This window comes from Thalassophryne amazonica, chromosome 13 (assembly GCF_902500255.1).
Source record: "Thalassophryne amazonica chromosome 13, fThaAma1.1, whole genome shotgun sequence".
NCBI classification, from domain to species: domain Eukaryota; kingdom Metazoa; phylum Chordata; class Actinopteri; order Batrachoidiformes; family Batrachoididae; genus Thalassophryne; species Thalassophryne amazonica.
In genome coordinates, this window is record NC_047115.1 from 2,889,192 (window position 1) to 2,903,132 (window position 13,941).

General features: G+C 45.4%; 1 protein-coding gene across 3 annotated transcripts in view; it reads right to left on the reverse strand.

Annotated features, from left to right (window-relative positions):
• Positions 1-7,614: 7,614 nt before the first annotated feature.
• Positions 7,615-13,941, reverse strand: part of entpd6 (ectonucleoside triphosphate diphosphohydrolase 6) — a 32,171-nt gene continuing 25,844 nt past the window's right edge. For 2 of the 3 annotated variants that reach the window (XM_034185288.1, XM_034185286.1), the window contains 5 exons: positions 13,581-13,682; positions 13,361-13,501; positions 12,800-12,856; positions 12,613-12,725; positions 7,615-7,860 (listed from right to left, as the gene is read on the reverse strand). In XM_034185288.1, the coding sequence (XP_034041179.1) occupies positions 7,780-7,860; positions 12,613-12,725; positions 12,800-12,856; positions 13,361-13,501; positions 13,581-13,682 (494 nt within the window). In that variant the 3' untranslated portion in view covers positions 7,615-7,779. The remainder of the gene's footprint in view (positions 7,861-12,612; positions 12,726-12,799; positions 12,857-13,360; positions 13,502-13,580; positions 13,683-13,941) is intronic. The other variant, XM_034185287.1, reaches the window with a different exon arrangement.

Sequence of the window (13,941 nt, forward strand, 5' to 3'; positions counted from 1 at the left end):
GGACTGTCATCCTACTACAGGCGGTTTGTGCGTGGCTTTTCTTGTATAGCTGCATCCCTGTTTCATCTGCAGCGTAAGGACAGTGACTTTGCCTGGACACCAGAGTGCGAGCAGGCCTTCAGCTGCTTGAAGAAGGCCTTAACGGAATCTCCCATTCTCTCCCCTCCAGACCCCAACCGGCCATTCGTTTTGGACACAGTCGCCAGCGATGTGGGAATGGGAGCAGTGCTAAGCCAAGTGGGGCAAGAGGGAGAGAAAGTGGTGGCTTACTTTAGTAAGACTTTCAATAAAGTTGAACGGCGCTCTTGTGTCACACGCAGAGAGCTCCTTGCTATTGTGAGAGCTATAAGCCACTTCAAGTACTACCTCTGTGGCCTGCCCTTCACTTTGCGAATTGATCACGCAGCCGTCCAGTGGTTAATGTCCTTCAAAGAGCCAGAGGGGCAGATCGCACGCTGGCTGGAAGAACTGGCCCCGTATGTCTTCCAGGTGGAGCACAGAGCAGGAACTCGTCATGCCAACGCAGATGCCATGTCCAGGCATCCCTGTGCACCCGATGGCTGCCGTCACTGTGAAAAAAGAGAGGCCCGGGAAACCGAGCTCCGCTTTGGGGAGGAGCAGGGCCCCACACAGCACGATGATGTGCTGTTCTGCAGAGGGACACAGGTGGTTGACCTCCTGGAGTGGAGAGCACAACAAGAACAGGATCCGGACTTACAACCAGTGTTGCAGGGGGTGGAGTCAGGACAAAAACCACAGTGGGGTGAAATCGCAGGTTGTTCTCTCACCACTAAAGGACTGTTTGAAAAGTTTGAGGCTCTCCGGGTAAAGGACGGGGTGCTCCAGAGGGCCTGGAAAGAGCCAGCCACTGGGGAGGAGAGGTGGCAGGTAGTAGTCCCAAGGGCACTAAGAGAGTCAGTGCTAAAGGCCTGTCACGGATCTGCTGGAGCAGGTCACTTTGGAGTCTCAAAAACTCTTCGCCGTCTCCAGCAGAGTTTCTACTGGGGCCAGCTCAAGAGGGATGTTGAGGACTTTTGCCGCCGGTGCGACCTTTGTACTGCTCACAAGGGTCCCCCAGACCAGTCCCGTGCCCAGCTCCAACAGCTGGAAGTAGGTGCCCTGGTTGAGGGCATATTTTCCAGGTTTGGTGCAGCAGAGGTCATCCATAGTGACCAAGGACGAAACTTTGAGTCTGGTGTTTTCTCTGCTATGTGTGAGCGACTAGGCATGCAAAAGACTAGGACTACCCCACTTCCAGAGGGTTTTCAGTAAAGACTACAACAGAGACTTCCGCATGGCCTTCGGAGGCACGCTGGAGGTCAAGACATCTTGGGAGCTGAAGGTTTGCGGGACCATCGGACCCTGTGTCTCACTGAACTCAAAGAGCGCCTGTGTTTCAGAGAACAAGATGGGCGTTGGCGGCACCAGCCAGTGGAAAATCTGCTCGCTGAGTCCGTCCACCACTCTGGGCATGTACTTCGAAGTTGTGAATCAGCACAATGCACCCATCCCCCAGGGGGGCAGAGGAGTGATCCAGTTTGTTACCCAGTACCAGCACTCCAACATGCAGAGGAGGATCAGAGTCACCACCGTTGCCAGGAATTGGGCAGAAGCACAGTCCCAGATTCAGCACATCGAGTCCTCGTTCGACCAGGAAGCGGTCGCCGTGCTGATGGCTCGTCTGGGGGTCTTCAGGGCGGAGCCAGAGGAGGGGCCAGATGTCCTGCGTTGGCTTGACAGACAGTTGATTTGCCTGTGTCAAGTTTGGACAGTTCAATAAAGATGATCCCATGTCCTTCAGACTGTCAGAGGCCCTGTTCCTCTATCCACAGTTTATGTTCCACTTGCGGCGGTCACCTTTCCTGCAGATGTTCAACAGCAGCCCCGACGAGTCGTCCTATTACAGGCACCACTTTGTCAGCCAGGACCTGACCCAGTCCTTAACTGTGATCCAGCCCATCCTCTACTCGTACTCCTTCTATGGAGCACCAGAGCCGGTGCTCCTGGACAGCAGCAGCATCCTGCCCGATCAAATCCTCCTGATGGACACGTTCTTCTAGCTGGTTATCTACCACGGCGAGACTATAGCTCAGTGGCAAAAAGCCGGCTACCAGGAAATGGCAGAATATGAGAACTTCAGACAGCTGCTCCATGTGCCTCTGGACGACGCCCAGGAGATTCTCCAGGCGCGCTTCCCCATGCCGCGCTACATTGACACAGAACATGGCGGCTCACAGGCTCAATTCCTGCTGTCCAAAGTCAACCCATCACAGACCCACAACAACCTGTGGGGACAGGAGGCCGGAGCCCCGATCCTCACAGACGACGTCAGCCTGCAGGTCTTCATGGACCATTTGAAGAAACTGGCCGTGTCCAGCTCCACATAGAGAGCCAGAGACGTACTTGAAGACTGAAGGTCCTCTGCTCCTGACGGAACCAAACCTGGAGTCTGATCATAAACCTCATTGTTGGTTTTTATGCTCCAGTTTGTGATGCGCCACTTTTGTAATGTAGGAAGGTTAACGGTCATTTTCCTTGTATTTACATTCCTTTATTTTTTTAAATGGTCCAATACTGCAGAACCATCTGGTCCATCAACGTCAAACTAATCTGTAATTAGTGTAATAAGTTTCTTTTGTTCTGAAATGTTTTTCTCTCTTGTGCTGGCTTGTCTGTATCTAAAAATGTTTAAAATGTTCTCAATAAACTAACTTCAAAAAAAAAAAAAGTACTACCCCGCTACATCCTCAGAGTGACGGCCTAGTCAAGCGATTTAACAGGACAACTGCAAAACAGCTCACCATACTCACTGCAGAGTACGAGCGTGACTGGGACATGCACCTCCCACTTGTCCTCATGGCTTACAGATCTGCTGTGCAGGACTCCACCATATGCACACCTGCCCTTCTCATGTTAGGGCGAGAGCTACGGATACCAGCAGAAATTGTTTTCGGCAAACCCCCTAACACACCAGCTGTTTCCCCAGGACCGGAGTACGCAAGGAGGCTCCAGGACCGAATGGAGTCAGCCCATGCTTTTGCTCGTGACCAGCTACAGAAAGCGGGCATAAGGCAGAAGAGAAACTATGACATTAGGGCCAAGGGAAAGGATTTCAGGGCTGGGGACCTGGTGTGGGTGTACAGCCCAAAAAGAAAGAAGGGACGATGCCCTAAGTTGGACTGTCATTGGGTGGGGCCCTGTGAAGTACTAGAAAAACTCAGTGAGGTATAGAGTTCAGTTGCCCCCTAGGGGTAGACGGGTGGCCCTTCACAGGGACAGGTTGGCCCCGTACAGAGGTGATGCACGCCCCCAACACCGCCCTGCTCCCTCAAGCCCTTCCCAAAGGAGCCGGGATGACACACCCCCAGATTCACCCACCGTTTCCCCTCCCAACTACCCGCAATCTTCCCCATCCCCACACTCACCCCCCACCCACCAGCAGGTTCAGCCCTTTATGTTCAATGCCACTAGGCCCCAGAGACAGAGAAAGCCCCCTAGTCACCTCAAGAGACTTCCTATGTGATCCCTTGGGGTGAGGCGCTTAGTAACGGTGGGGGGCAATGTAGCGACCCTGCAAATATGCTCAGGTTGAAAATGTTGAGATGTTCTGGGTTACTGACTGTAAATGCATTGTTGTGTGTGGAGTAAAAGACAGGTGATTGGGCCAGATGGGGAGGGGCGGGCTAGAGAGCAGTATAATGTGTTGGTGTGTACGTGCAGATTTTGCCTCCGTGTGTGTGGAGCTGTGTAGTAGCCGCTCGTGCAGAGACACCTGTATTGGCGTGGTTGCAGCCGACAGTAACCATTAAGTTTCCATAAAGAGACGGTTGATCACGTCTATCTCGTCCTTCCTTTCGTCACGGCAGCAGGAGGCGACAATACCAAATGGCAAATGTCAGCTCTCCCCGAATTTGCTGTGATCAAAGCCCCCCCCCCCCCCCCCCCCCACACACACAGAGGCCACTTGGCTATTATAATATTGATGAAAAACTTTGTGTGCTGGGGGGGTTATACTCCTACTCAGAAAAACAAAATTTAATACATCAAACATTTTAATAGAAAAAACATTTAATTATCAAACCCACAAATAAACCTGATTTTAACCATCAAACTTCAATTCACAAACATAAATTAAAGCCCCCAAACGCAGCACAGTTGATACTTTCCTACAGGAACTCCTGAGGAACCAGTTCCTACACCCGACAAAAGGCACATTCAGAGAGATCACAGCTTCAAACAAACCATAAAACACGGACGGCTGATGACGAGTCCTCGACCTTCTCCAGTCTCTGGGGTCCTCCTGTGTCTTGGATCATATCCAGAGAAACTCACAATGTGGACTAAATGTCCCTCAGTGTCAGTGATCCTCCTCATCTGAGTCTCACTAAGTAACAGTTCAGTGAACCAAAAGGATCCTCCACAGAGACCTGGCTGGTACCAAAGACATCCAGTCCTCACCTCAGGTTACTGGTTAGAGTCCAAGTCCAGGAACCAGGAAACACCAGGACCCTAAAGACTTGGACATTCGGAACCAGGAAACACCAGGACCCTAAAGACTTGGACATTCGTTCTCCTGTAAAGATCAGCATCACCAAACACTTCTGATCTTTGACATCTTGACTCCATAAGATCTTTCCAGGCGTCTCTGGATGTCAAAGTCCGAGGACCCAGAGACATGCATCCCTACTGAGATCAATGAAGACTCCTGTTGTCCAGGTCCAGGAGGTTACAAGTGTTAATTCGTAGAAGGAAGGTCGCATTCTCGCGGGCGGAAACCGTGATCCACGTGTCCATCCTAAAGAGGCTACATTCAAGATGCTAATGTTAGCATTTGGCACATTATGCTAACAGCTCAGTGTGTTAGCAAACAGCAACAACCTATTGCCATTTTAAAATTTTTTTAGGCTAACCTGCTAAAGCTAACAGTGTGATTTGAATGAAGACGCTCTGGAAACATGAAATCGCACTGAAGACATGGCAGGAAAAGCAATGTGTTGTCACGGCGCAGTGGTGGCCACAGTTCCGCTAATCCACTAACTGCTAATTAGCAAAGCTAACTTTTTCGTTAGCGGATTAGCTTTTCAGATAACTTTGAAAACCACCAACCGCTTAATTAGCTTCTGCTAAATTTAGTTCTGCTAGCTAACATTTCATTATTGGCATAGTGAGTAAAACATTTGTAAACCCTAAAATCAAACATTAATTCCAGTATGATGCATGTTTTACAACAGCCAGGCTGCCATAAGGAACTCAGCCCACCCCCAGAAGAAGGGGGCGGGCCAGCAACCAACTGATGAAGAAAAAAAAACGTAATTTACTTTCAACCCACACCAGGTCAGACATTGGCACAAGGGGTAAATCGCAACATCGTTTTCACTTATGGTCACACCACTCTTCATCAAACTAACTACATTCCTTGAACTCTAACATCACAACAAATCTATAAGACTAACAACAAATAAAATAACATGTACTACAATAATAATAATAAAAACAAAGAAACCCCGAACTCCCATAATGCATTGCTGCAATGCAATATGATCGACAGTGTGTCTGCTTTAAAAGACAGCGTGTACATGCAAACCTTCACTTTTTTTAAGTGAAAAAACATTTACTTATGGAGTTAAATTTGTCTCATGAATACCTGCAAATGCACAGAGGGTGATACAAATACAGTGGTCCCTTGCTATACGCAGTTCACCTTTCGCGGCCTCACAGTTTCGCAGATATTTTTTAGTGCAATTTTGCATGCTTTTTTTTTTTTTTAACAGCGCATTGTGTTCTGCGTCCTTATCAGGTGGGCCGGTCGCGGCACCTGTCGGCATCACCATGATTGCTCTTACTGCCTCCGATGCGCTTACCGAGTCTGCGGGCTCGCTATGCGCCACAGTGGCCCACTCACACCGCCCCACTGTCTGCTGTGCGGAGTTGCAGCCAAACTTTGGCAACAGGTCCAGAGACTACGCTCGCTGTTTTGATGCAGAGCGCTCCAGTAGCCCACGAGGACAGACTTCTTGCAGAAAAATCCGCAGCGCTGCATGGTCTCGGTAACCGCAGCCACAGAGCTCCGTGGCCACTGAGAGAGGTTTGTATCTTTTTAATGACTTGGATTCGCATCCGTCCCGCAACGGTAACACCGGAGGCAGTGAGCGAAGGGAGAGCACGCGCATTGTGTTCTGCGTGTGTCTGTTTATAATCTTCTTGCCCAGAAGAAAAAAGAGCGCCAACAACTACCCATAACTATGTTCTTCACTCGGAAAAAGACACCTGCACAGAGGTGTCACTCAGTGGAAAAAGACGCCACAGTGGAGCGGCACCAGGACGCAGAGGCGCGATCAGAGGAACTGTGAAATACTGGTCAGTCACTATTAATAATTTCTTATGTGTCCAACCTCGTAGGTTGATCGTTAAATTTGTTAGTTCTAAAAGCCATCATAATTATTTATAGGAAAACATTCTATTATTTCTCAAACAAATGTTTGGGCCTGAAAACAGGTTTTGATCTTTGGTTTCATTCTGTAATACTGTACTTATTTTTCTACTAAGGTTTGAACTTTGAGAGTGTTTACACAGGAGAAAAAAGTGAGAAAATGTTAATGCCTGTTTGAGATAAGTGTATAAAGTGTGTAGTGAGGAGTTTTACAGCCTTAAAACATCTATAACTGTAAAAAATAACGCTACTTCGCGGATTTCGCCTATTGCGGGTTATTTTTAGAACGTAATTCCATCTGCATCAGACACTCAAAGCGCTTTACAATTATGCCTCACATTCATCCCGATGTCAAGGTGCTGCGATGCAAGGCGCTCACTACACACCGGGAGCAATAGGGGATTAAAGGTCTTGCCCAAGGGCCCTTAATGATTTTTCAGTCAGGAAAATCACTAATTCTCTGGGATTCGAACCCATGATCTTCTGGACTCAAGCCCAACACCTTAACCACTAGACCATCACCTCCCCTTGTGTTTTGTGATCCACAAAACACAAATTTGATTTGTACCTTGTGTGTTGGTTTTTACAAACAGATGTGTATTTGTAAGTGCCATTTTTTTTTCCATTTGTTAAAAAAAATGCATTTGCAAAACTCAAAATTCTGTTTGTGAAGTGGGACTCAGCATATGGATCACCAATCACAAGTTGGCTGCTATTCACACTCCCATTCAGTAGATGGCAGTGTTGTATGCATTTTGAGGGTGGGGGGGTGGGCGTTGTGGCCGATGTGACTGATTTCCCATAATGCCTTTTGGCGCTTGTATATGTATATATGTATATATATATATATATAAAATGTCTGAAATTTGGTCTGTGTTTATTAAATTCCACGCAGGTTAAATATCGCAGACACGGATTATTTGGAATATTTGTTTTAGCAAGTTTTCAGGGTCTCAAGCAGCAGTCTCTTATTAACGTGACGAAAAGCATAAAAAAATAACATTTTGGTCGTATAATGTTAATTTGCAATTGTCGTCATGTGGATTCTCTATGCTGTTTAGACTGCAGTGACTCTCTGGCACACAAGGGATTATGGGATATCTCAATAGGGCGAATGGCTCGTTTAGCTTTAGCATCCTTCTGGTTTCCAAACGCCGCCCACTTTAAGACTTAAAACACAGATGTCAAAAACAAACACAGAAACCTTCATCAAGAAAGACACAAAAACCCCACAGCAGTTATCCAGGCATGTTGATCCTTCTAACCAGCAGAGGGCAGTATTTTCTCTGCTTTGTGTCCAGTTTTAGGACTTTAGCTGTTCCAGGAGTGTCAACACTCAGTCAATGTTTTTAACTCTTCAGAGAGTCAATGTAATGAAAAGTTGCTCCCAACGCCCAGCTGGTCTCCACCTGGTCGATGGTTCTCACCAACTGCAACACAAAGAGATGACATAGTGGTTAGCATATTAGCATTATACTAGCATTATATTAGCACAAAGTCACGTAACTGTAGCATGTAGCAAGTATGAGAATATCACCAAACTGACGTTAGGTTACACACTTAGCACGGTGATAGCATCAGACTGGTTTCAGGCTTTTCTTCACAAGACGTGGTGATCAAACTGACGGCATTTTCAGTGTTTTACAGTTTTTCAATGACAAACCTGAAAATAAAACTGTCACCCATGAGGTTAGCATAATTAGCCTGTGGTTAGCATGATGCTCAACAAGACTTTGCTTGTTCCAGGAAACAACGCTACACTTTTGTTTCCTTACACATGGCATTATTTTTGTAAACAAAAGCCACATGTGACCACACTTTATGTTCACAGTTTATTTTTTTGGAGTCTGATAACGAGATGTGTTAATATTAGAGCTGCGTCTATTTTTTCTTTGTTCGTTTCATGAACATTTTATGTAAATCTGAAAGAAATTTCACAACTCGCACAAATCTGTGGTTGGAAAAAAAAAAATCACAAAAAAGAAACAAAAATGTCTTTTCAGAGCAAAACAATGTGCAGAATTCACATCTGAGTTGAATGTTTGCTCTGAGTTATGATGGAGAAGTACAGAGAAGAACAGAAGGAGATACATTGTGTGTTTGTGGATTTAGAGAAAAGTTATGACAAGAGAAGAGTTGTGGTATTGTATGAGGAAGTCTGGAGTGGCAGAAGTATGTTAGGGTAGTGCAGAACATGGACAAGGACAGTGTGACAGCGGTGAGATGTGCAGTAGGAATGACAGACTCATTCAAGGTGGAGGTGGGATTACACCAAGGATCAGCTCTGAGTCCTTTCTTGTTTGCAGTGGTGATGGACAGGTTGACAGATGAGATCAGACAGGAGTCCCCATGGACTATGATGTTTGCAGATGACATTGTGATCTGTAGTGAGAGTAGAGAGCAAGTTGAGTCTAGTCTGGAGAGGTGGAGATATGCTTTGGAGAGAAGGGGAATGAAAGTCAATAGAAGCAAGACTGAGTACATGTGTGTGAATGAGAGGGAGCCCAGTGGAATAGTGCAGTTACAAGGAGTAGAAGTGGTGAAAGTAGATGAGTTTAAATACCAATTGTTCAAAGTAATGGAGAGTGTGGTAGAGAGTTTCTGTGTAGGCTCCAGCTTTTGTGACTTCTGAGTCAAGACAGAAGTCAGACCACCAGAGCAAGAATTTTAGCTGGGGAAGCATCTGCGATTTGAAGCGAAACGTCTTCGCATCAAGCAACCCAGTCCAGTCGAAGATTCAAGCTTCTCTACTGTGGTAGAGAGGTGAAGAAGAGAGTGCAGGCAGGGTGGAGTGGGTGGAGAAAGGTGGCAGGAGGGATTTGTGACCGAAGAATATCAGCAAGAGTGAAGGAGAAAGTTTACAAGACAGTAGTGAGACCAGCTACAAAAAGACAGGAGGCAGAGCTGAAGATGTTGCGATTTTCTTTGGGAGTGACGAGGATGGACAGAATTAGGAATGAACATATCAGAGGGACAGCTCAGGTGGGACGGTTTGGAGACAAAGTCAGAGAGGTGAGACTGAGATGGTTTGGACATGTGCAGAGGAGGGACCCAGGGGTATATAGGGAGAAAATAAGTTGAGTTAATGAAAATAAGATGGATTTAAACTGGGATAAAACAAACTATATGATTTTTGGGAATCGAAGGAAGAATGATGATGTGAAAATTATCATTGATGGACATAATGAAAGAGTTAATCAAGTTTAAGTTTCTTGGTGTTGTGTTGGATGAGAAATTAAACTGGAAAGCCCAAATACATTATATAACAAAGAAAGTTAGTAAAAGCATTGGTATCTTATTTAAAGTAAAACATTTGTTTGAATGTAATTCTTTGTGTATGTTGTACTGCTCAATGATTTGGGGAAATACATATAACAGCACCACTAAACCATTGTTTTGCTACAAAAGAGAGCCATTAGAATAGTCAACAAAAAAGGTTACAGAGAGCATACGAACAATTTGTTTACTGCAGCCAATCAGTTAAAATTTAAAGATATTGTTGACTCAAAAATTGCACTTATTATGTGGAAAGCAAAGCATGGAAACTCAGTAATGTATATCTTCTAGTATTATTACATTCCAAATGTAAGGTAGAACTCTACTAGTGTACACTAAAGTATATCTGAAAAAAAGAAGAGTAGAACCACTTAGGTGCCTGGTCTTGAGAACCAGGGATGGTAGGCATGGTATTTTACCAGACGAAGTCCAAAATGTATTCAGTTTTGTTACACAGGTGATTTACCATAGAAAATATAACTTTCAGCTTACGTACTCACGAACTACTACAAAACAAAAATGTCCCTCTGTTTATGGAGTTAAGCTTTGGAATACACTGACTCAAGAAATTAATTGTTGTACAAATGTTGTACAAGTCCAAAAAAAGTATAAATATAAAATTCAGAGAAAATACAGTAAAATACAACCCCAATTCCAGTGAAGTTGGGACGTTGCAAATATTTACTCATTTTGAAATGGATGCCTGCAACATGTTTCTAAAAAGCTGGGACAGTGGTATGTTTACCACTGTTACATCACCTTTCCTTCTAACAACACTCAATAAGCATTTGGGAACTGAGGACACTAATTGTGAGTGTCATGATTGGGTATAAAAGGAGCATCCCCAAAAGGCTCAGCTGTTCACAATCAGAATAAGAATCACCTTTATTGTCATTGTAATTTGCATTGCAACGAGATTTGAGATTCACAAGCAAAGATGGGGCGAGGATCACCACTTTGTGAACAACTGCATGAAAAAAAAATAGTCCAACAGTTTAAGAACAATGTTTGTCAACGTTCAATTGCAAGGAATTTAGGGATTCCATCATCTACAGTCCATAATATAATCAGAAGATTCAGAGAATCTGGAGAACTTTCTACACGTAAGCAGCAAGGCCGAAAACCAACATTGAATGCCCATGACCTTTGATCCCTCAGGCGCCACTAAATTAAAAACTGACATCATTGTGTAAAGGATCTTACCGCATGGGCTCAGGAACACTTCAGAAAACCATTGTCAGTTAACACAGTTTGTCGCTACATCTACAAGTGCAAGTTAAAACTCTACCATGCAAAGTGAAAGCCAAACATCAACAACATCCAGAAATGCCGCCACCTTCTCTTGGCCCGAGCTCATTTGAAATGGACAAACACAAAAGGAAAAGTGTGCTGTGGTCTGATGAGTCCACACTTCAAATTGTTTTTGGAAATCATGGACGTCGTGTCCTCTGGACAAAAGAGGAAAAAGACTATCCAGACTGTCACCAGTGCAAGTTCAAAAGCCAACATCTGTGATGGTATGGGGGTGTGTTAGTGCCCATGTCATGGGCAACTTACACATCTGTGATGGCACCATCAATGCTGAAAGGTACATCCAGGTTTTGGAGCAAACACATGCTGCCATCCAAGCAACGTCTTTTTCAGGGACGTCCCTGCTTATTTCAGCAAGACAATGCCAAGCCACATTCTGCACGTGTTACAACAGCGTGGCTTCATAGTAAAAGAGTGCAGGTACTAGACTGGCCTGCCTGCAGTCCAGACCTGTCGCCCATTGAAAATATGTGGCGCATTATGAAGTGCAAAATACGACAACGGAGACCCCGGACTGTTGAACAACTGAAGTCGTACATCAAGCAAGAATGGGAAAGAATTCCACCTACAAAGCTTCAACAATTAGTGTCCTCAGTTCCCAAACGCTTATTGAGTGTTGTTAGAAGGAAAGGTGATGTAACACAGTGGGAAACATACCACTGTACCAGCTTTTTAGAAACATGTTGCAGGCATCCATTTCAAAATGAGCAAATATTTGCACAAAAACAATAAAGTTTATCAGTTTGAACATTAAATATCTTGTCTTTGTGGTGTATTCAATTGAATATAGGTTGAAGAGGATTTGAAAATCATTGAACTGTTTTTATTTACATTTTACACAACGTCCCAACTTCAGTGGAATTGGGGCTGTAGAAGAAAAATGAATACAGCTGCTGAGGTGTGAATGTGGATGCTGATAATCGTGTTGATGTTGATGATGTCTGTTTGATGTTTGGCGGTTTGACGAGGGACCGGCATTGAAGTGACAAGTGGATTTCTGTCTTTTTATTTATTTATTTATTTATTTTTGTTACAAGAAACACAAAATACAAGATTTATCTTCCTTCTGTTCCTTTTTGTTCATGTGTGTTTATGTGAATGAGAAACGAATGAAATGACATGAGTATGAACAAATGAATAAATATATGAATATGTGAATGTGAGGCATAATTGTAAAGTGCTTTGAGCACCTGATGCAGATGGAAAAGCGCGATATAAATGCTGTCCATTTACCATTTAAATAAATTAATAAGGATGCTGAGGATGGAGCCACCAGGCAGGAGGAGAAGAGGCGGGGCAAAGAGGAGGTTTATGGATGTGCTGAGGGAGGACATGCAGGTGGTTGTTGAGAGAGGACAGGTTGAGATGGAGACAGATGATCTGCTGTGGCGCCCCCTAATGGGAGCAGGTGAAAGAAGAAGAAGATTGTTGACTTTGTGTTCTCACCATAGTCCATTTAGAAATGAACCACATCCCAACTTCTCATTCTGAGTAGACCATGGTCCCCAGAAACTCTTCCCCACCTGAACTGAACTAAAGGAACCCTGTGAGTAGGAACCATGTAGAACTGCTCTCAGTCTCAGTCTGGTTCTGACCTTGAACTGTTTGTTTCCTGGGAAGCCGAGGTCCTGCAGCAGGACGGAGATGTAGACCAGGTCTAGACAGAAGAAGGGACTCTGAGGAGGAGTGACGGACAAACGTCCACACACTGGGAAAAAACAGAACACACTGAGGCATGGGGCTGCAGTACAGAGAGGTGGCTGCTAGGTGGCGCTGTCTGACCTCTTTTAGCTGCACTGATGTAGTCGTCCACTTTAATGCTTCCTCCTTCCTTCTCATCTGGAACAGATCAGAGGTCAGAATGACTCCAACCCACAAACATGTGAACTAAAGCAGAAAAGCTCACCACTTCATGATCCTTCAACAAACCTGTAATTAAAAACTACATGAGGGTGGAGCCTGTTAGCGAGAGCAGTTAGCGCACATAACAGAAGGTCAGAGGTTCAGATCCACCTGTGTTCTCCATGTTAGCCATCCACTGTAAAACCTGTGCCAAATCCACTCTGCAGAGGGGCTGCTGTCCCTCCTGACCACTAGATGTAGCCGTCGTAATGTTTGGAGACAGGATATTACTGTGGGTGGAGCTTATGATTGCAGAGGTTCTGCAGATAAAGTTGAGCACGGTGGACTCGGACTGTGACAAAGATCCACCTGCTGATTGATTACCACTCATGTCTCTGTGTACTGATCAGCCCACAGTGATGATTTTGATCAATACATTTCACGGTGCACGGTGTGTCTGTCTCCCCCTGCAGGCCAGCAGCAGTACAGCGGCACTCGTACCGATAACGCCGAGGTCCACGGCTCTGTCGTAGTAGAAGGAGAAGGCGTAGAACTCCCCAGCTGCTGCCTCGGGGACCTTCAGCACCTCACCGTGGAGAACCTTCTGCACTCTGGAGCGGCACGCCTCGTACGCCGACTGCCCTGGAACACACGCACAGCTGCATGATGGGTAACCACAGCCAAGCCACTCTGCCAGGGTGCAAGAAAACTTTGGCTTTACCTTCTTTCTGACCCTTCACAGTGTAGACGACATCAGCGTGCTCCCAGCTGCCCGAGTACCCTGGAGCAAGGCAAGGGCTGATCAGCTCAGTGCTGCCCTCTGCTGCTCACACACACAAAAGAAGAGGTTAAAAACCCAACATTTTATTCTACAAGTACAGTCGTGATCAGAAGGACACGCCTCCTGTCTTCAGACAGGTCAGAGACTCCGTGAGGTCTGAGGGCTTCCGCGGAGAGGCTTCGTCTCACCTGAGACGAACATGAAGACTTAAAAAGGTGTGAAATCTGGAATTTGGCAGAAGGCACATAGGAGAACCTGTCTGACAGATACTGTTTGAGCTGAGCAGAGACAGTGCAATTCA